General features: G+C 47.2%; 1 protein-coding gene across 6 annotated transcripts in view; it reads left to right on the plus strand.

Moving 5' to 3' along the window:
* The window catches only part of LOC146182009 (1-phosphatidylinositol 4,5-bisphosphate phosphodiesterase delta-1-like), a 155,382-nt gene that overhangs the window by 111,630 nt on the left and 22,970 nt on the right, over positions 1-20,782 (plus strand). For 5 of the 6 annotated variants that reach the window (XM_084577010.1, XM_084577012.1, XM_084577011.1 and 2 more), the window contains 2 exons: positions 17,398-17,568; positions 20,153-20,429. In XM_084577010.1, the coding sequence (XP_084433136.1) occupies positions 17,442-17,568; positions 20,153-20,429 (404 nt within the window). In that variant the 5' untranslated portion in view covers positions 17,398-17,441. Of the gene's footprint in view, positions 1-438; positions 907-17,397; positions 17,569-20,152; positions 20,430-20,782 lie in introns of those variants that run through there. The other variant, XM_084577008.1, reaches the window with a different exon arrangement.

Here is a 20,782-nt window from a genome sequence, read left to right on the forward strand (position 1 = left end):
CTCGCGGCCTTGGCGCTACGACTCTCGTCTCGCAGGTTCCCTCTCCGCTCTGGCGCCGACGCTCAGCCGCATTTCTGAATTTTTTTTTTTTTTTCATTACTTATCGTTTTTTTGTTCGTCAATTTCTCTCATCGTCTCCCCTCGGCGACTACTCAAAGCCTCCTCCTCTTCCCTTCGCTACTACGTTCCCTCTTCCTCTCATGACATCTTTTGTGTTGCCGAACCTTTCATCGGGACGGCGGGCACCGTCGATCTAAAAGCGCTACGACAAAAGAAAACAGCTGGGAGTGGATAGAGAGAGCCCTCATTACCCTTGCCCCTTCTCAAACTATCCGCGTCTCTTTTATCGCACCACGCCGTCGCGAGATGGCGCCCCAGTTGACCGAGTTTTTTTGGCTCCCTTTTGCTTTTCGCGCCGCGCCAACACCAGCACAGCACACTGCGCCAGCGTCGGCAGCGTTGCTGGCGTCACTGCTGTTCACGTGCGCATCTCCGCCGGACTCGCGTTGCTTTCGGTTAGTGCGCGTCACACCAGTCGGAGAAGGTGCTAAAAACGGCAGGACTTGGCTGTCTCGCGACGTGCTGGTGGAACGTCAGCGCCACGAACACCTTACCGAAAGAGCGAGTAAAAAAAGAAAAACGACCAGATTTGGACGGCAAAGTCCTACTCCACCCGCATCTGGAAATGCTTTGTCTTCTGCTCTCCACCGACGTGACTCCGACCGCCTTGCGGTTGTGAACTTTGTGCGCGAGTGTTTCTCTCACTCACCGACCTCTCTCCTTTGATTCGACGTGCGGTCATTACTGCGTGCTGATCATTCCGTGTGCGTGTGAAGGCACATCCGTCACCGAAGATGCTGAGTGCCTTCCGACGGTTCCGGGAGGGACAACCGGAGCTTGAAGCAGGTACGGGAGATGCAGATGTGCGCCGATATTGCTCGCTTAATTTGCAGCTGTACGTCCGGGGCAGTTTCGTTAAGTTACTGCGCTAGTTAGGTGTTGTGAATGGCATAAGGCAGTGATCAAGTACATGAGCCGAAGTGCAAATAGTACATGGAGCAGACATTTTGTAGTGCAACTAACTTCTGTTTATTGCGTCTGAATTGATTGTCGCCTGCCCGATGTGTGGCTGCAGGTCTCCCCTTTCCCCCTCTCCCGTTGTTGTCGTTGTTGCCACCTGCCACTCCCATGCCGGGCGCGCGCTCCGTATGTACGGGAGAGGGGGCGGAGGAGTCTGGTGTGCTCGCGTGTTGCTGCGCGCGTTTCGTGCGGCGCACGTGTTCGTGTTACGCAACCTGACTACGCTCGGGGCCGGAGTCTTCTTTTGGTGTGTGTGTGTGTGTGTGTGTGTGTGTGTGTGTGTGTGTGTGTGTGTGTGTGTGTGTGTGTGTGTGTGTGTGTGTGTGTGTGTGTGTGTGTGTGTGTGTGTGTGTGTGTGTGTGTGTGTGTGTGTGTGTGTGTGTGTCAGCACGTTTGTGCCTTTGCGGAAGTGTTCGCGTCCGCCTTCGGCGAATGACGTTGATCGATGTTCTCCCGAAATTTCTTCTCTTTGCCGCTCTTTCCTGTAAGAGCGGCCGACGGAAACGGCTTCTATCGTTTCCTGTATTTACGAAAGCTACTGGCTCGTCGAATACGGGAGCTTGGACATCCGCCTCTGCGGTCGTTGTTAATCGTATCGGTTTTTCTTTTTTTTTTGTTTTGTTTTTTGTCATCCATAATTACCGATGATGAGCGGTAGCGAACTCTCCTCGGAGGCACTAACGGTTAAAGCGACATATTTTATGTTCTAACATTTTCTTGGAAGGGTACATGAGCAGTAAATCTAATCTAACTGAAATGGTACCCGGCTGTATTGTGTGCCCTCGCTTAGAAACTACAAACAATTGCAGTGCTTGACCTAGATTGCAAAAAAAAAAAAGTAAAAAGCAAACAAAAACAACTCGCTCCTACTGTAGCTCCCTCATAATCAGCCGTGTCCGTTTAATAAGAGGGTCATTGCCGTTCTATAAATCTCCGCGTCGGTACTGGGATCTGTGCTATAGCAGTCGCCGTGGCCCACTTTGACTTGAGGGGAAGAAAGAGCAATAAATAAAAAAAAAAGACAAAACAAGCTGGATTGTCGCTCTGGGCGTTGTTATTGAAAGCTGGTTTCTGTCGCAACTTGCCACTCCGCGTGCTTGAGATTCCAGAGATTGTACACCGAGACCCTCCATATGCTCCGTATACACCGCTCGAGTGATAAAAAGGAGACCTCGGTCGCAGGACCGGCGGCTGGTTGGCTTCGTTGAGGAAAAAAAACCACCAGGCTTTGCTTCGTATTGCTTGGTATTCGTGACGAGAAACTTGCCGCGTCCCTCCTCCTCCCAAAAGAAGGTCAAAAAAAGAAAAACAGAACGCTAAAAGATAAATGCTGTTCGAATTAGTTTTCCTTGCTAAAGTAATCTTTGCGAACAACTTAAAGTGATGTCTTCCCGAGAGTTATGTAACGGCGACACAGTTTAGGCTTCTGACTTCTTATGAGCGTAAATTTATTTGCTTCGTTGTACGCGGTTCTAGCAGGACATATTTTGGCCCAACTTGTTTCACCGGATTGTTTCACACTGAACAAACATTGTACGTCCCAGTGTTGTTTCTAAAGGAGCTCTGCAAAATGAACGTTTTCAAGAAGTTTTGGTCTAACTATAATTAGCCGTTTGATTACCATAAATTAACCTTCCTTTAAAATGACGTATAACCTTGCAAGAGCATACAGGCCCGACAGTTCTGAAGGTGCTCGACTTTTACTAAGTGCTTTCACAGGACCAGTTACCAATGAGCGCGAGATTTACGATACATCACAGTCTACGCATGCGCGGCTCACAGCTAAAGGCTGCAATGGAGACAAACATATATAATCGTCGTGGAAAGGGACCCCATAAGCGGCAATGGTGGACTATTGAACAAAGTATTCTAATAAGATAATGCCTCTTTGCATGAGTTCTATGAATGGCACAGTCTAAGCAATTTATTGCGGTGCACTGGTAGTTGAACATCTTCAAGAACAATGGGAAGTGTTGCGGGACACGAAGCGGGAATATACAACTTTGATTTCAACATTATAATGTCTTTGACACAGTACTGCTAACACGTATTTTAAACGGTTAGCTATTGTCACAATGTACATAAGACATTTTTTGTTTTCAACATCATTTGTGGCAGAGCATTAACGCAATGTTGACATCTAATGTTGGGCCAATTGTTATGATTAAACGCGTGTTGTTTGTTGCTGTATACCGTTAAAATAACATTTCTGTGTAAACTGTAAATTTACTCAGCCTATAATTTTATAACAGGTACTACCAAGATTTGTGTCTCATTCGATCTTGACATGGGTTACTCGTGTGCGTCGGTACCGCGAATTAAACCCGCTATTCCTTCCTACCCGTGTTCGCTGTAGGTGGCGGAGTGGCCATGTTAGCTTTGCTCATTGGGTTAAAAGAATAAGTACTTAAGGGCAAGAAAATGCGCGAAGCTCTTTTGCACGCCTTGCACATTTTCCTGTGCTCAAAACCCGCACCAGGCTATCTTCGTATTTTCGTCAGTTCTGTACCCGAAACTTGCCGCGTATCGAGGTACGTGTGATGCAGTTGTGGCGGCCAGTTTGCTTCAGAGATTCTAATGTGGCTAGCCTTAATATTCCACGATGTCCCACCGAGTGCTCTACAGCCATGCTCTTTTCAGGCACTTTATTTTTAGAACGCTCGTCCTGAACTCTTCCACGCCGCTTAATGCACTCGCGTGCTTGGATGTGAATAATAATGAAATAAAAGAATAAGAACTGGTGCACTGGACACGCATAGACCGGAAAGGGCGAGGGGGGAGGGATTGTGAAGGCGCCTTTGGCTACGTTTAAAGAGGCAGAAAGATTTGAATGATATGAATGAATAATGAAGAAAAAAGGTAAATCCGCTTTGTCCTGACCTACTTTAATCTCGCGGGAGATGTCGGACGCTCGCGTTTCTCTCTGTCTCAAGAAAAAAAAGGAAAAGAGTAAAAAAAGGAAAGGATGAAGAGCGCCGGAGGCTTTACGAGAAACCCGCAGGGCCCGGATGGCTGCCTCGTTAGGACCCGCAGTACGCGGCCATAAAGCGAACTCGATGTCGTAAATAGCTGCGTTCGGTCTGGCAATGCTGGAGCACTCTGCAGGACATCTAAGCGCGGAATAAGTTTCCACTAGCAAATGGATCATTTTTTCTTTTTATGTTTACGCATAGCTTTTTTTTTTCTTTTTTTTTTTTTCCAATGAAAAAATAGTTCCCCGCTTTCAACCCTCAACGACTTCTTTCGTGTAGAGTTAGTTTTTCCGTTTCTGTCAGAGCAAATATTTCGTGAGACCTAGCCTTGAGCGTAAGATTAAAAAAAAAAAAAATACTCGCCTTAAAGGATTGTGCGTTTGCATGCTTATGTAGGAAGCAGGGGGACATGTCCAATGCTTGAAGTCAGTGGGGACTCGAGTTGTCTCAGACACCCCGCCAATACAGACCAGGGCTCTGAGACCTGCCGCGATAGATTCTATGGGATTGCTTGTATCCGAAGCTGACGACGTTCAGACTATTGTTCACTGTGCAGATGTCAACTCCCGCCTGTTTCACCGACTGAGAGAATCGTCGGCGCTCGTGCAGAACTATATAAAAAAAAAGCGAGGTTGTCTCCAATCAAGGAGACCAGCCTTTAACATTTTTGTTAATTCCCGTTTCCTTCACTTGCGGAGCAATATTATCGTTTTTCATTTCCCCGCTTCACTGATATTTTTTTTGTAGCTTGCCTTTAAAACTAGCGCCTTTTGCATTGTGTAATTAAAGCAGTTTATTTTCGCAAAAAAAAAAAAAATTCTTTACATTTATTCACTTTTGCGAAGTCTTCGTCGCACCGGCCGCTGGACACTGATCACCTGAAACAACACATGACACCCCCCTCCCCCGCCCGCCGTTTCCCTCTACCTTCTCAATCAAGGAAGGAGATTTTCTTCCACCGAAAACCCGTTCTTACAAGGGAAGGATGTTAACATCAGCTTACCATTCAGTTCGTGCTGATCTCAGTAATAAAGTCACCCTTCTTTCGCGTGAATTTGATCTTTTTTTGCGCAACCTTCATTCACGGTTCTCAATAGCACCGAACCGCCGTCCTGGAGAACTGAAAACATGACAGACGCCTGACAAATGGGGCTTTTATGACTTCCGCCGTGAACTTCCATTCGTGTAGAAAGAGCCTGTCGCATGCATTTCTCACATTTTGCGGCACGCTCTGTTTTCCTCCCTATAAATCATAGTATTTATGCTATTGCTGTATCGTCATTTACTGCCATCACATCACAGTAAGCTCCTGTGTTCAATTTACTCTTGTTGAGTTGTTTACTTTTCTTGTGGGGTAATGTGTAGACTGCGAGCTTAAAGGCACTCAGATGAAATAATAAACCTATTCATACTAGAAGCTCGAGGAAGGAAGATTCACGTCCATCCTCGAGCGAGAAACGTTCCATGGAAGTTGCGTATCGAATCCCCCCCCCCCCCCCCCAACCTCTCTCTCTCTCTCATTTTTTTTTTTTTTTTGTCCATGAGAACCCCCTGGAAAGACACATTGTGCAAATAGTCTCTCGACCGTCTTTAGGTAAGCAGATGGATTATAAGACCAAAATTTCCCGGAAGGGGAAGGGCGCTGTTGTATTGAACACTGGGCTAAGCTTTTAGCACAAAGAAATTGAACACTGGGCTAAGTTTTTAGCACAAAGAATTGACGATAAAACTCCTCAATGCCCACCCACAGTACCAAAAATCGGTTCCTCGTAATGTCAGGAGAATGTCTCGTTCCGACCAGGATGTCGTTTTTGTCACAGTATTTGTATATTGTATATAATTTACAGATCCCAGCGCTTCTATTGGGTGGAGAAGAACTGCGAGTTTGATTGTTTATTTAATATAAATCCATGTCTTATTTAATATTTGCCATGTTTTAGGTTTTGTTTGCATTTTCTTGCTTTAAACTGTTCAAAGGTGTATTTATAACGTATGCAAGGCCTAAATTGAAACGGGCAGCTTTATGAAAGCGTACACATGAGCAGGTATATACGGCGCTTAAAAGTTTCGGCACACTTCAATTCTTTTAATCACAGAGGTCAGTCATTTAGCGACTTCCGTATAGAACCATGATTGCTTTATGCCACTCAAACGGAATGATTTCCAAATGGCTACAGAACCAATCAGCTGCTTTGGAATAACAACATCCTTCAATTAAAGTGTTTGTAGCCTTATTGTGTTCAAACAGTTGAGACTGACAGGGGTCGCAGCTTAATTTGGAGAAATATTACCCCTGTTCCAGAGAGCATGCACATAAGGGCACGTGAGCCCATTCCTGTAAATAGAAGAGGTTGGGCGAGCACGCTTGCAAAACGAGGGGCGACCGCAGGCGTAGCCAAACGCAATCAGTGGCGGACAGCTATCGATTCGGGCCAAGCAGTGTGCGCCAAGTTGGCGACGCGCGCAGAGTGGGCGTGGTGCATTTGGCATGGCACCAAGGCGGAGTAAAAGCCACTCGGCCGACGACGACAAAGACGAGCTGGAGGAGGAGGAGGAGGAGGAGGAATATAGCGAAGAAGAGAAGCGCGGAGGGGGAGAGACAACATGCCGCCGCTTCTTCGCATTCTCTTTTCCTTCACGCAGCCAGCCGCGACAGCTGATATGCTATACGGCTGCGTTTAAGAAGGCAAGAGCACTGCACAAGTTTCCTTCCAGACTTGGTTTACCCAAGCGACAACCAGTTTTGTAGAAAGGAGGCTTCCCGCGCCTTCTTTTTCAAGTTCCTTCAAAACTGGGCTTTGGACTCCAGATAGTGACAGCAACAGTTGACTATATTGACCACCGTGGGTGGTTGTGTTCATGGCAATGGAGATCTGCCAGGTCACAGATATCTGGCTCCGTTAAATACCTTAATTAACATTTAAGCGTCGCTTCGTTGGGTTAATTGCTTGCAGATTAATTAACCACTTACTCATTACTCATTAACCACTTAGCCACCACGGCCAGCCGTGGTGGCTGAGTGGTTAGGGAACTCGACTGCTGTGCCGAAGGATGCGGAACTGAATCCCGGCCGCGGCGGCCGCTTTTCAATTAGAGACGAAAAACAAGGCACCCGTGCTATACGCTGTCAATGCACGCTTAAAAATTCCGGGTGTTAGAAATTTCCAGAGCCCTTCACTATACGGTGTTCCTCCTATTCTCAGTTGCCTTGATACGTTAAATCCCACAAAACCAAAACTGAAATCCGCGAAGGTTACTCCACAGTGTATCAGCCTGTTCATATCAGTTCAGTTCAGTCGTTCAGTCGTGTCCGACTCTTCGTGACCCTATGGACCATGTCACGCCACGCTTTCCGGTCTCTCACTATCTTCCTAACATCACATAACTTCATCTGCAGTGCCTCGAGGATGCCATCTAACCATCGCGTTCGCTGCCTACCCCTTCTCCGGTGACCCTCAACCTTTCCCAACATCAAATCTTTCTCCAGTGACTCCTCTCTTCTCATCAGATGACCAAAGTAGCTGAGCTTTAACTTTAGAATTTGACCCTCCAATGAGCAGTCAGGGTTTGTGGTCGACAATATTGACTGATTTGATTTTCTGGCAGTCCAATTAACTCTCAAGTCTCCGCCAGCACCACAATTCAAACGCGTCGATTCTTCGGCGGTCAGCCTTCTTCACAGTCCAACTCTCACATCCATACATCACAAATGGAAAGACCATAGCACGAGTTATACGGATTTTGGTTGGCAGTGTAATGTCTCTGCTCTTTACTAGGCGGTCGCGAATTACATTTCCGCTACCCGGGTTCCCATCCTCATTAATACAATGTTCAGTACTCGCCGATTCCCAAACTCGACCTGTGACTCTGGATATCCGCGTTCTAAACTTTCCGTGCGTTAACTGTTGCCGTAGATTGTGCTGTAAGAGTACTTCCAACGGCATGGAACTCCGCCCTCTCTCAGTGTTTCCTGGTGCGCTCCTTGCGTTTGCCGATTGTTCCCCTCGTCGTGCAACATGCTAAGGCCACGGGACTAATATATAGTTTCACATGAAGCTCTAGCATGCCATCTACATCGTACACACCTTTCGCTCGCTGCTTTCAATTAAGTTTATCAGTTGTCAGTAAGCGGCTGTCCATCTTCTTGTCTTTATGTTGGCTCCTCTATATTTCTTAAGCATACACCAACTAGCCCAGCAAAAACTTCTACTTAATGTGGAACATGCTTCACGGATTAGCCTAGACCTATAGACCTCGCGAAGGATTTACGTCGACCTGAAACAAGCACCTGTGCACCCCTTCTTTCTCCACCTACAAATCTAGCAGCCCATTCGCAATGTAGTGACGTGAAACGGAGTTAACGGTCACAGTAATGTCTTCAACTTGCGCCCTTCATTTAGGTGGGCTTTCAGTGAGCGTGTCTTTCTGTATATGTAGTGAGTCAATGGACGCCACAGTCTTTGTCATGTTTCCCCGATGAGCCAAAATCTTGGCAACGGGGATTTCTTTCACCGGCGCAACAAGTAACCTACTGAGGGTAACGGAAGAACAGACAGCGGAAAAAAAGAAACATGGGCAGGCGTAGGAGTCGCTGCGACAAAGACACGTCGCAACACGACAAGGGGGATGTTCATTGGCTTCCTGAGCGCTGTCAAGATTGCCTACCGATTGGTTGGTTGGTTTGTGGGGTTTAACGTCCCAAAGCGACTCAGACTATGAGAGACGCCGTAGTGGAGGAGTCGGAAATTTTGACCACCTGGGGTTCTTGAACGTGCACTGACATCGCACAGCACACGGGCGCCTTGCTTTTCGCCTCCATCGAAAAGCGGCCGCCGAGGCCGGGATTCGATGCCGCGTTTTTGGGGCATTGCCTACCGAGCTGCAGCATCTAGGGACAGGGTTTTTCCTCTTTTCTCCTTGGTATTTCCCATTTTGTTCCCTTTGGCAGTGCCTAGTATATTTCTAGTTTGATTGGCTGCGTATACTACGTTGCACTTGGTTGTGTAGACACATTTTGGAATTTAGCTCGACTAGCCGTTGAGTCGAAGTTTTCCAGCTGAAGTAGTAGCTGTCCTGGCCATCGAACATTCGTACATAGCGTCATGTGGCGGCAGGGTAAGGTGTCACCTCGTAAGGAGAACTCGGGCTTAAAAGAAATCACCAGCGCATCAATCCGGTACCGCACGGTAGTCGAGGCCGAAAAGGTAGCCGTGGCTCTAGCGGCAGCGGAGGGCTACCGATCCAACAGGTCCTTAACCATACTCACAGACTCACAAGCTACATGCCGCAACTACCTAAGCGGCAGAATCAGCCGTAGCGTGCTCCGCATCCTCCGCGCAAGTGGCAAAACCGAAAGCAACCAAATCAAACACACGATAGTTTGGGTGCCAGGACATACCGACATCACGGGAAACCAGGAGGCGGATAGGATAGCTCGAGGGTACGCAACAGACCGAGCATCCAACAATCCCGACCCCGCTGAGAAGCCCGAGCCGGTGTCCCAAAGATAAAGAGATGCTAAACTACTACAGAGGGATCAGATAAAAATACCCGCCCCCACACAAACAACTAAATAGAGAAGACACCGTAGCATGGCGACAGCTACAAACGGGAAAATTCCCGTGTCTAAACATGCTATTCCACGCAGTACGAGAGCGAGTGTCCGTGGTGTGGAGACAAGCCAACTCTATACCATACCACATGGGCTCGCCAGAAAATAGACGAGCTAGCCATAATAGAAACCTGAGTGCGGAACAATGAAAGAGGATGCTATTCAGATACATTCTGAAAGTTCAACAAGGACTATAGTAAGGCGTGCACGCAAGGCAGCTACCCTCAGCGGAGCCCTGGACTAGGGGAACCTACCCTGAAGAGAATTAATATGGAATATTCCATCTGAAGCCGCAAAAAACACTGTAAAATAGAGCAATAAACGTTTTCCATGCATCCATCCCCGTACCGGCTGTTATCCTGCGGAATGATTGTACAATACACTCACACGTAACCTTTGTCTCGCGTTGGCATTCCGAAGACGGAAACGGGATTTCTGAAGTTTCTCTCTGCTTTTAATTTTTCCCACTCTGTTCTGCGCATGACAGGGGCCGTTGTAAGCCTGATAGAAAGTAGCCTTAGGCACGGCGACTTAAGTTTCTCTTGCCCAAGAGTCAGATAATTTGATTTCTAAGAATTGTACATTTTCAACGCTTGCAGTGCTCCGGAGCACGTCGTTACATTTCATTCTTTATAGTCCTTTACAGAAGGGCGCCGGAACAAACGCACCGGAACCGGCCAGACGTGATTTGAGCAGTCCAAATTTTTGAAGTGTTCAAAGAAGTCTAAATTTCAGACAATCCCACAGTTCTGTTATAACTTTCATATAGTCGAACCCGCCGTGGTGACTCAATGGTTAAGATGTTCGGTTACTGAACCGAAGTGTCCGGGTTCGAACCGACTGTGGCGGCTATGTTCCAATGGAGGCCAAACGCGAAGGCGTCCGTGTGCTCTGCGAAGTCAGTTCATATTAACTGTCCCCAGGTGGTCGAAGCTATTTCGCTAACTTCCACCCAGGGCACCTATTTCTCTCGTTCTTCTTTCACTCTCCCCTTCCTCCCTTTCCTTTCTTCAAGGGCATGGGGGGGGGGGGGGGGGGGGGGCAAGAGAGCTTGAAATAAGCGGGAATTCGCATTGAAGGGTTTGGAGTTAGACCGAGTTCACTGTACAAGCGAGAAGCGCGATGATGCTTTTTCCTGCTCGCTTCGAGCGACGTTTTCGTCCCGTAGCTTCCTCACACGCTCGCTGCATTTCTCTCTCTCTCTCTCTGCCGCATGCTGCCCTTCGCGACAGAAATATTTTAGCTGCCGTGCGGCAGCAGACAATGGAAAACAGACTCAGAGTGCGCACATCCTGCAGCGTATGTGACACAACGAACGTTGCGAATCCGCAGTCCATTCGTGCACGCACACGAGTACGGGCACAACAAGCGCCGGTTCTGCGAGGCGAGGACGCGCTTGTAGCGCCCGTGGTACGCGCATCGCCGGCGGTTACCCGCAGTCGGTGTGCGCTTTCGCTGCCTACGTTGTACGAAGGACAGACTTGAGGTCAATTTTTATCGCCGGTCTTTCGGGGGTTCGTGTTTTTGAAGGTGTCAGCGATGGAACCGTGGTCTGCTAGACACGCTGTGTAATAAAGCTCCATCTACGTACTCATTTGGATAACCCAGTCGAAAAAAAAAACTACAGAAGCTTGTCAAAAATACGACAGAATATTCTGTTGTTCTGTCGTAAACGTCAGATTTTCCTGTAGTTCTGTAGCTTTTCTGTAGAATATTTCTGTTGTCTGTAGTTCTGTCGCACTTCTGTTGTAACTACAGAAAGCTCTGATGTTACTATAGAAAGTTCTGTGTCACAACAGGTATTCTGTCAAAAACCGCACAGAAATTCTGTCGTAACAACAGAAATTTTTCTGTAGTTTTTCCGACTGGGACGTACCGTTTGGCGCTCGAAAAACGAATGAAACTGTCATTTCTGCGATACTGCAGCAACGTATACTTGTAGCCGTGGCCGCCGCACGTATGCGATAACATGAGTGCCGCGTGTTCGCGCGCGTGCGTGTGTATGTGTGTGTGTATGTGTGTGTGTGGGGGGGGGGGGCGGGGGGGTACGTATTTCTTTTTTTGCGCAGATCGGTAGCTACGGTAGCAGATTGTGGTGTCTCCTTTTTTATATCTCCCGTTCATTTGCCGCCGTTCATTGGAATGGCAGGCGCAAACATGGCACGTAGAAGCCACATCAAACAGGTGCACAAAACAAAAAGGCGTAAGACAGGACTCGGCCCATTCAAACTCCGTGTTGTCTCTGAGCGGAGCTCAATTAGATGCACGCGATCTTGCCTGCATGAGCAATTAGCCAGCTGGGATGGGGCCAGGAGAACGTGGGACAGTGGGCTGAGGGTCGCAGGTTTCCTGTAATGAAAGCGTTCCGTCATCCCGCGCCGAGGGCGCAGTTAATGTCCGTCTCATTATTGCGAAAGCGCCTTTGCACAGGGCGCTTCTTTGCGGAAGTGAGTAAATGTTTTTCCAGCCGGCTATTTCAATTCAATTCAATTTTTTTTGCCAGAAGGTTCCGGACGGCTGCCTGAGCTAAGAGCTGCGAATTTGCAGTTTGACAAGGCCCATGTACGTACTTAAAAGAACTGTTCGAAAAAAATACCTGTACTTAGATCGCGAATTGGAACGTACAGTACGAAATACCCAGCGCTTTATTAACGCGATAACTTTAAAGGCCCGTTCTCCAGACAGTTCGGCGTCGACATTGTCAGCATTGGCGTTTTGAGCGAAATATACCGGGCATATGCCTCCGGCAGGTGGTAGTTCGCAGGTGGCATGGCCGGGCAGTCATAGGTGGGCAAGTTCTGTGACGTCACGGTGAGCGAGTTGGAGATGGTAATCGAATCCTCGAAACATTTGGATCCTGGTTTAACTAGACGCGCTGCTCCTATGTCACACGGGCACACTAGTAGGTCTTGGTTAGGATATTTATATATACGTCGGACTGTCTTTCACATTATGCGGCAGCTCACAACTATACATGCTAGTATGTGTGAAATAACTAGAGGCACACGCAAGGTGTTAGTGATTAGCGAGTGGCAGAGGCACTTGAGCGAGTTCTGGTGACAACGGTGCTGGTAACAAGACACGAAGCAGTGCAGTATATATATATATATATATATATATATATATATTTTTTTTTTTTTTTTCTCTTATTCTGAGCGGTAGGATAACCGTAAAAATAACTGCAGCTGAAATATAAGAGCTGCTTAGGTCAGGAATTGGGAGCTTTCGCAAGGCAGGGGAGACTACGTCTACTTTGCGTACTTATTGACCACTTTCCCGCGATTGTGGGAGGTTCGATGTATGTAAGGTATACAATCTCCGGCTTTAAACGTTTTGTTGCGTGTTTCGAATGGTTGTCCTGCTTTTTATACCCTCAACCTTTTCAGCGAGGAGCCCCGCCGCGGTGGTTCATTGATTAGAGTTCGAGACTGCTGTGCCCAAGAATGCGAGGTCGAATCCCGGCCGCGGCAGCCGAGATTTGGAGAGCAATGCATCCGTGTCCAGGAGCTAGAAATTTCCGGTGCGCTCCACTGCAGCGTCTCACACAGCCTGGGTCGCTTTGGGACGTTAAATCTCATAAACAAGTAAACAAACATTTCAGCAGCTAGGACTGAGTCACAGCGAGTATCAGTCGCGCGAGGAAGGAAGGAAAAAACTTTATTTAGCCCTATATTACTTGGCGGTTTTTGGGACGTCTTCAGAGATGTCTGCTTGTTGAATCCACAAGAGTCTTCTCCGTCGACCTCGTCCACTTCTGCACAATGGTCGGTTGCCCTCAGTCCAGGGCTCCGCTGGCTACTGCCGCCCGTTGGGCTCGCTGTACCCGACCTTACTGGTCTTCGCAGCGGGCGCTGGACAGCAGAGTCTCCCATTGCTCCGCACTCGGGTTTCGAATTTTGGGGACCACATCTATGTTTTGACAGGCCCATGTGATGTGATATAGTGTTGGTTTTTCATCGCACCGGGAACATCTGGCCGCGTATATGGTAGGGTGCATTTTGTTTAGTGTTTGGGTATGAACTGGTCTGTAATTGTCTCCATATTACAGCTTCCTCTCTGGTGAGAAAACCTGTCTTCTGCAGCCTGAATGCCTGTGACATAATGCTGCCGTGCAAGCATATAGTAACATGACTTTGATAGCGTTGAGAACATACATTGTAATACGACGGTTATCTTGACAGTCATACAATGATTTAATTGTGGCAAAAGGACGTCCGGTTTGCAGTTCCTTCAGGTGCTTGATTACGAACTGGCTTGCCCCTCGTTCTCAAGTGCCCCGTTTGATATGATGGTCCGGAAAGGTATTTTGCTCTTGTGCATTTTAGCGGTGAAAAACAGCTACAGGCAGTCCCTTTCAACCTTGCTTTTTGCGTTGCCTACCGTGCAGTTGCAGTTCCTCACAGAGCGACACTGTGCTCTGAATATTGAATTGTTTTGCAGAATTGGAAAATAAACTGTCACCATCGATGAACTGCTACATTGTTCCGATAACTTCGTCAGCACTGCCATGCCTTTAGTACAAACCCATTGACTCTCATGTAGAGCTCTAGATCGAAGTGCTATGGAGAAAATGAAGCCTAATGTTATCGGAACTGCTTTTCTGGTGCTAATGTGCAATTGTCTGCGCGGTTTGAATGTCTTTCGGGCTGCGTTAGTAAGTAAGAAATGTAATTGAATCACAAGAGCCATCACCTGGCTTACAATTTAGCTTTATTTGCTCCACATAGAACCGCTTTAGCGCTCTTATTTTCTCAAAGTACACTGGTGGAAATTAAGAAGAAATGGGCATGGGCAGGACATGTAGTGCGAAGAGAGGATAACCGATGGTCGCTTAGGGTAACAAACTGGATTCCAAGGGAAGGAAAGCGTAGCAGGGGGCAGCAGAAAGTCAGGTGGGTGGATGAGATTAAGAAGTTCGCAGGGGTCAAGTGGATGCAACTAGCACAGAACCGGGTTAAGTGGAGAAATATGGGAGAGGCCTTCGCCCTGCAGTCGGTATAGTCAGGCTGATGATGATGATGATGATGACACTGCGTAGCACAGTAAAGCTTGATGCGTATCTTCGAAACCGCGAAACGCCAGTTTAGACTGTAGATCTGAAGATTTCTACAAATTTTGGGTGAATCATATCCAGCTGAACGAGATGATGCACTCGATCCTCCCACAATTGTAAGCTATTCGCAGTGTCAGAGCTAGGATGTTTCCAATGCTTGCACATGCGTCTTCGGAGGCCCTACGCTGGGGTTAATGACATCGCGACATCTGTTAAATGTCGCTGCCTCGTACACGCCAAGATCCGGGAAATTAAGGCGTGTACTACTGTTGTTGACTTTTGCTTCTCCGGCTTCCGCGCATTTATCTTTCCTACGTCCATATTCCTTCGTGCGATGCCAAGCAGCAGCTCTTCTCTACTCTGAGCACACAAGCTGGAAAAAAAAAAAAACGCAAAAAAAAAAAGCATAGCTATTGTGCCGAGTTGTATCCCTATCGTGTACATAGCGTGGGGTGCTTTGTACGGAACATTCCTTGGACGACAATACCGTCGGCAAAGCACAGCATAGTGCAACAAAATAAGAAACTCTCGAAAACAAAGAAACAAAAAAAGACTTGTCGAATCTTCACCTTCTTATTAATCACTTTGAACAGTTTAGCTTAAGCCCCTGTTTTGATAACTAAAATTAATTACCCCGCCGGGTTGGCGCAGTGGTTACGGCGCTCGACTACTCCCAAGGGCGCGGGATAGAATCCCGGCCTCGGCGGCCGCTTTTCGGTCGAGGCGAAAAGCAAGGCGCCCGTGTGCTGTGTGATGTCAGTGCACGTTAAAGAACTACAGGCGGTCGAAATTTCCGTAGTCCTCCACTACGGCGTCTCTCATAGCCTGAGTCGCTTTGGGACGTTAAACCCCACAAACCAAACCGACCTAAAATGAATTGCTTTTATTCTTCCTTATTGGTGCATTACTCCTCTACTGTTTGAACGTCACTTATGGTTTACTTCAAGCTCAGGGCAACAGGCGCTCGTGAAAAGAGCGATTGCAGGGGAAAAAGTCGTGCACAGAAATTCCGAGAGAACTGTGTATGCGTTTGTGTTTTGGCTCATCTTTTCTGGCGGTTTTCGCGATTTTTTGTGTAGGAGTTGCAAGTCTAGTTTGAGTTAGATTGCTTTATTGTTGCGGGCATGTTGTTACCTATAGTGGTGTAGATGAATGGTAATGTGATAATTATTTACTCTTGCGTTGACGTGATAAGTTAAGCTAGTTGGTACGTACTCATGTTACGCGAGCGCGAAGAAGACGAAGGTGGCAGAGAAGACGATGACAGCGCCATAGAGTTATACAATACTTTAACCTTCACTGACATCGCACATCAAAGTATACTAAGGTGTACGTTATGCATTACATTACGGACAGATGGACTTGCTGAGGGAGTTGCCTAAAGAAGACGAAGGTGGCAGAGAAGACGATGACAGCGCCATAGCGTTATACAATACTTTAACCTTCACTGACATCGCACATCAAAGTATACTAAGGTGTACGTTATGCATTACATTACGGACAGATGGACTTGCTGAGGGAGTTGCCTAAAGAAGACGAAGGTGGCAGAGAAGACGATGACAGCGCCATAGAGTTATACAATACTTTAACCTTCACTGACATCGCACATCAAAGTATACTAAGGTGTACGTTATGCATTACATTACGGACAGATGGACTTGCTGAGGGAGTTGCCTAAAGAAGACGAAGGTGGCAGAGAAGACGATGACAGCGCCATAGAGTTATACAATACTTTAACCTTCACTGATATCGCACATCAAAGTATACTAAGGTGTACGTTATGCATTACATTACGGACAGATGGACTTGCTGAGGGAGTTGCCTAATAATGCTTACGCATTCAAACAGCTTCTGATATTCCACTCTTAGTCTAACAAGATAGCAGCTATTGCATCCACTGGCCGCAGGAAGCGGCTTCACGGCTTCATGTTATGGCTGTAGGTGCGCGCTATGGTGGGCGCTGTGGTCGGATATTAGTTGGCTGTGCATTGGATAGCGGTGACGCATTCTGAAGAAAAGGGAAGACCGGAAAACACGCTTCACATTAATTGCGAGACGCGAAACAGAGTCGTTTCATTCACGTTATACTGATGAGTAATGAGGCCTTCAAGCCCTGGACTGCCCACTGAGTAAGCATATACCGGGGTTAAATGTGCTGGAGTTTTGTTAGCATATCGGTGCACATAAAACACCGGAAATTCCTTGAGCTTAAATTTTAGTGCATGCTATACAACGTCCCTATACGCTGCAAACTTCGCAGCTCAGAGGACGGATTTGCTCACGGCACGCGCTACTACGCTCTAAACGGCTCACTTTACATAATGGTGGTTTTTCCATCAAATAATTTAGTTAGGTCCTGTCGAGAGCATGTTGGCGGTCACTGGAACTCTTCTCTTAATTCATGATATCAAAAAACCCTATGAGTGACAATAACCTCATACAGATTTCTCATACTAAACTCTTATAGATCTCATATCACCTCATACAAATATCATTAAACTTATGAAATATATGAGATTGTATGACATTTGTATGAGGTTAATATGAGAAATCTGTACGAGGTTATTGCGACTCATGCGGCTTTTTCACTAGGGATATGAGTTCCACGAAGGATGCTAGAAATACGATCAGGCGTACATAATTTCTTCTTCGTTTTTCTTTATTTTATTACCCCTTCGCAGAGTCCGCGGCCATCGAAGATGTGTTGCAGCACTTGTCCCGGGGCATGCGCCTGCACAAGGTGCGCTCCGTATCCAAGTCGTACCGGCGTCGCTACCAACTGCACCTGGACAACCTGCACCTCGTGTACCGCAACTCCAGGAAGCCCTTCTTCTGCGCGAAGAAGCCCTACGGTCAGTGCGCGACGGCTTCGTCTCGGCTTGACTTGACTGTAGCAGTTCCCTAGTAAAAAACTAAATTATGTGAGACATTAACTCGACATTTTCTCTCACAGTCACACTCGATTGGAATAAAAAAATCACACACACACACACACACACACACACACACACACACACACACACACACACACACACACACACACACACACACACACACACACACACACACACACACACACACACACACACACACACACACACACACACACACACACACACACACACACACACACACACACACACACACACACACACACACACATCGCACATAATTGCATAAGATCTCAGTTTCTATGACGTAACTGAGAGTTGATATAATCATGAAATCGGTTTAAACTAGTCAAACTGCGTGAGCACAACTAGAGGTTAGCTTTACCGTCGATCAGTGACAGAGTGAACAAATTATAGAGCCCGTTCATGGTGCCGACTGGAAGTAGACTCACTTAGTAAAAAATAATAGCGCAGCGGCCAAAGCTTTATCGATTAAAACACTTTGACACCGAACAGCGCGGTCACTGTTAAAACCGCGGTTACATTACGCTGGCGTTACCTGTGGCACGATGTATACGCACTCAGTTGGCTATTTCTTTCGTGATGACACCGAAGTAGCATTCTGAAGCGACAGTTTCTTTGAACGCAACTGAAACAGACGGAAACCACATCATGACGCCGCAATTCTTGCTTGAATGTATCACGTGTTTTGTTGTGCAGCTGCGAGAATGGAGCCCTGATTGCTTTTTGACAGGTCGAAGCTCTGTAAACCAAATCTGAATCTCCTAATTGTGAAAGAAAGATTGACACGTCACAATTGACGTTGACGTCGCTTTCGCAAAAGAAAGGGCGGAGTTTCACTCGGCTTTTATTTTCCCGTCGGGAAAAAATGAAAGCAACGCGTGTCGTCCCGAATTTTTATTTGCAGCCATCGCGCTGCAAGAGCGAGTGATGAATTATTCAACGAGGTTGTGCCGCGACCTTGTTCTTCTTATGTTATGCGGGGAAACAAAAGTGACATTGAATCGTTGATAGCGTAAAGCATGCGTAATTACCTGGGCTCTTTATAGTTCTTTCGTAAGGTGGTACTATAGTGAAATATTCTATCTTACATTCATTTTATTTTTATTTCCTCGTGGCAGTTCTTTGTCGCGCATTGTACGCACGTAAACGCGTGCGGCAGAAAGTGAAGATAGCGTTAAGTGCTCACAACACATATGTGTCCCGTTGTATCGGACACCTGGTGCCTTACTTTGTAATAGGCGCTTCTCCGGCCCATTTAAAATTTTCCACTTGGATCGCAGGTTGTTGTCACTTGTGACGTCGTGGCTGAAGGCTGACCAGAATTGTCATCCGATAGCACTGGCGTCAACTTCCAATGTCAAGAAAGATAAAGAATATGAATTGTCAATAAATTTCACAAGCGATGATTACGATTCATGCGACGAAGCATACGGTAGCAACATACTTATTTTTATGCAAAAACTCCATGACTGAGACTGTGTAGACTGCAAGTTGTGTCTATGAAAAGCCTATGCGCCTTTAACCTTCTCCTTTCTTCTCCTCTTTTTCCGTCTCCGTTCATAGTCCGGTCTTTCTATGTCAATTCCATGGCGTCAGATGCTTAGTTATCCTCTTCGCTGTAGGGCATGCCGCGGTGGCTTAGTGGGGCGCTCGACTGCTAAACCCAAGTGTGCGGGATCGAATCTCGGCAGCGGCGGCCGCTTTTCGGTGGAGGCGAAAGGCGAGGCGCCCGTGTTCCGATGTTAAGGAGTCCACGAAAAGTCATTTATTAAAATTAGAAATCGCATACGAGTGATAGGAATTCCATCAGTCTTCTCAGCGCAAAAAAAAAACATTTTTAAGCTAACGTCCCTAACACCGAAAATATCGGCGATTGAAAATGACGCTCCCCGTTTCCCCTCTCAATTCAACACACGCTGGTGTGGAAGGAAGAAAAAAAAAATGAAGAAAACAAGCCGCTCCGTTTCGCTCGCGTCATTTGGGAGCGTCCAGTGGGTGGGCGCACCCAGCAAGCCCCGATGACGTCATTAGGGAGGTTTGCGTCATATGAGAGGATTGCCCTGTGGAACGTGTCGCCCTCATCGGTTGCGAGCGGAAGCCGGGAGCACTTTTTAAAATTATTTGTAAATTACCGGCTCCACGAAACGTGTTTTTTTTTTTTTTTTAGTTTGGCTCGAATACTCACAAAAGCCACATCTATGAATTTCTTCCACTAGGTTATTAAAGAAAGGAACGTTTTAGGGGCCCTTTAAAGAGCCTAAGCTGGTTGAAATTTTCGGAGCCCTCCACTACGGCATTTCTCATAGCCTAAGTCGCTTCGGGACTTTAAACCCCACAAAACCAAACCAAACCAAATCAAATCAAAATTATTAGGCTTCGTTCCGGTTGGCGTAACTTAAGTTACGCCAACCGGAACGCAGCCAATTATTAATCGGAAAGATAGTAATTTATTCGTTCATCCACGGCCCATGGGGTCACCTCTTGTAATCGTGACTTAATCCTCCCTTCATGCTTTGCCCAGTGGACATATTCGAAGTGGAGGAAGTTCGCAAGGGCTGGAAGACGGACGTGTTCAACGGTGTGGAGCGCAAGTACCGGCGCGGGACGCGCAAACACTACCTGCCTTTCGGCGGCGTGGACATGACCGAGGACCGCTGCTTCTCGCTCATTCTCTCCCCCAAGCACGAGACACTGGACCTGGTGGCCCGTAGCCCCAACGACTGCGACCTCTGGGTGCGCGGTCTCAGTCACCTGGTCGCAAACTGCAAGAACACGCGCAGGGACCAGGAGTACGAAAGGTATGCTGTACGAGCCCCGAATGCGCATTTAGTTCTCGTTGATGTTGAACCTGCTACGAAACACTGGAGTGACACTTCACTAACTGACGAAACGCTTAGACCTTTGGTTTTTAGGCTCCTAAACTCTAAACAACTGCGGGCCCGGCACATCACTTTTTCTTTTCCTCATTGGCACTGACGTGTATGAAGCAACAGAATATCCGTATGCACCCGTCGTCTGAAAGGGACGTGTGCCACCACGTCGTGTCGTCGATCTACAGTGTATTCTTGGCCGGATTCCTCTTCCTGTGTATGCGTCGTTGTTCATTGCTTGGTCACACTTGCCAAACTTGAATAAAGGACAAGAGAACCAG

This window comes from Amblyomma maculatum, chromosome 8, assembly GCF_055883805.1.
Source record: "Amblyomma maculatum isolate TAMU_Amacu chromosome 8, ASM5588380v1, whole genome shotgun sequence".
In the NCBI taxonomy this organism is placed as follows: domain Eukaryota; kingdom Metazoa; phylum Arthropoda; class Arachnida; order Ixodida; family Ixodidae; genus Amblyomma; species Amblyomma maculatum.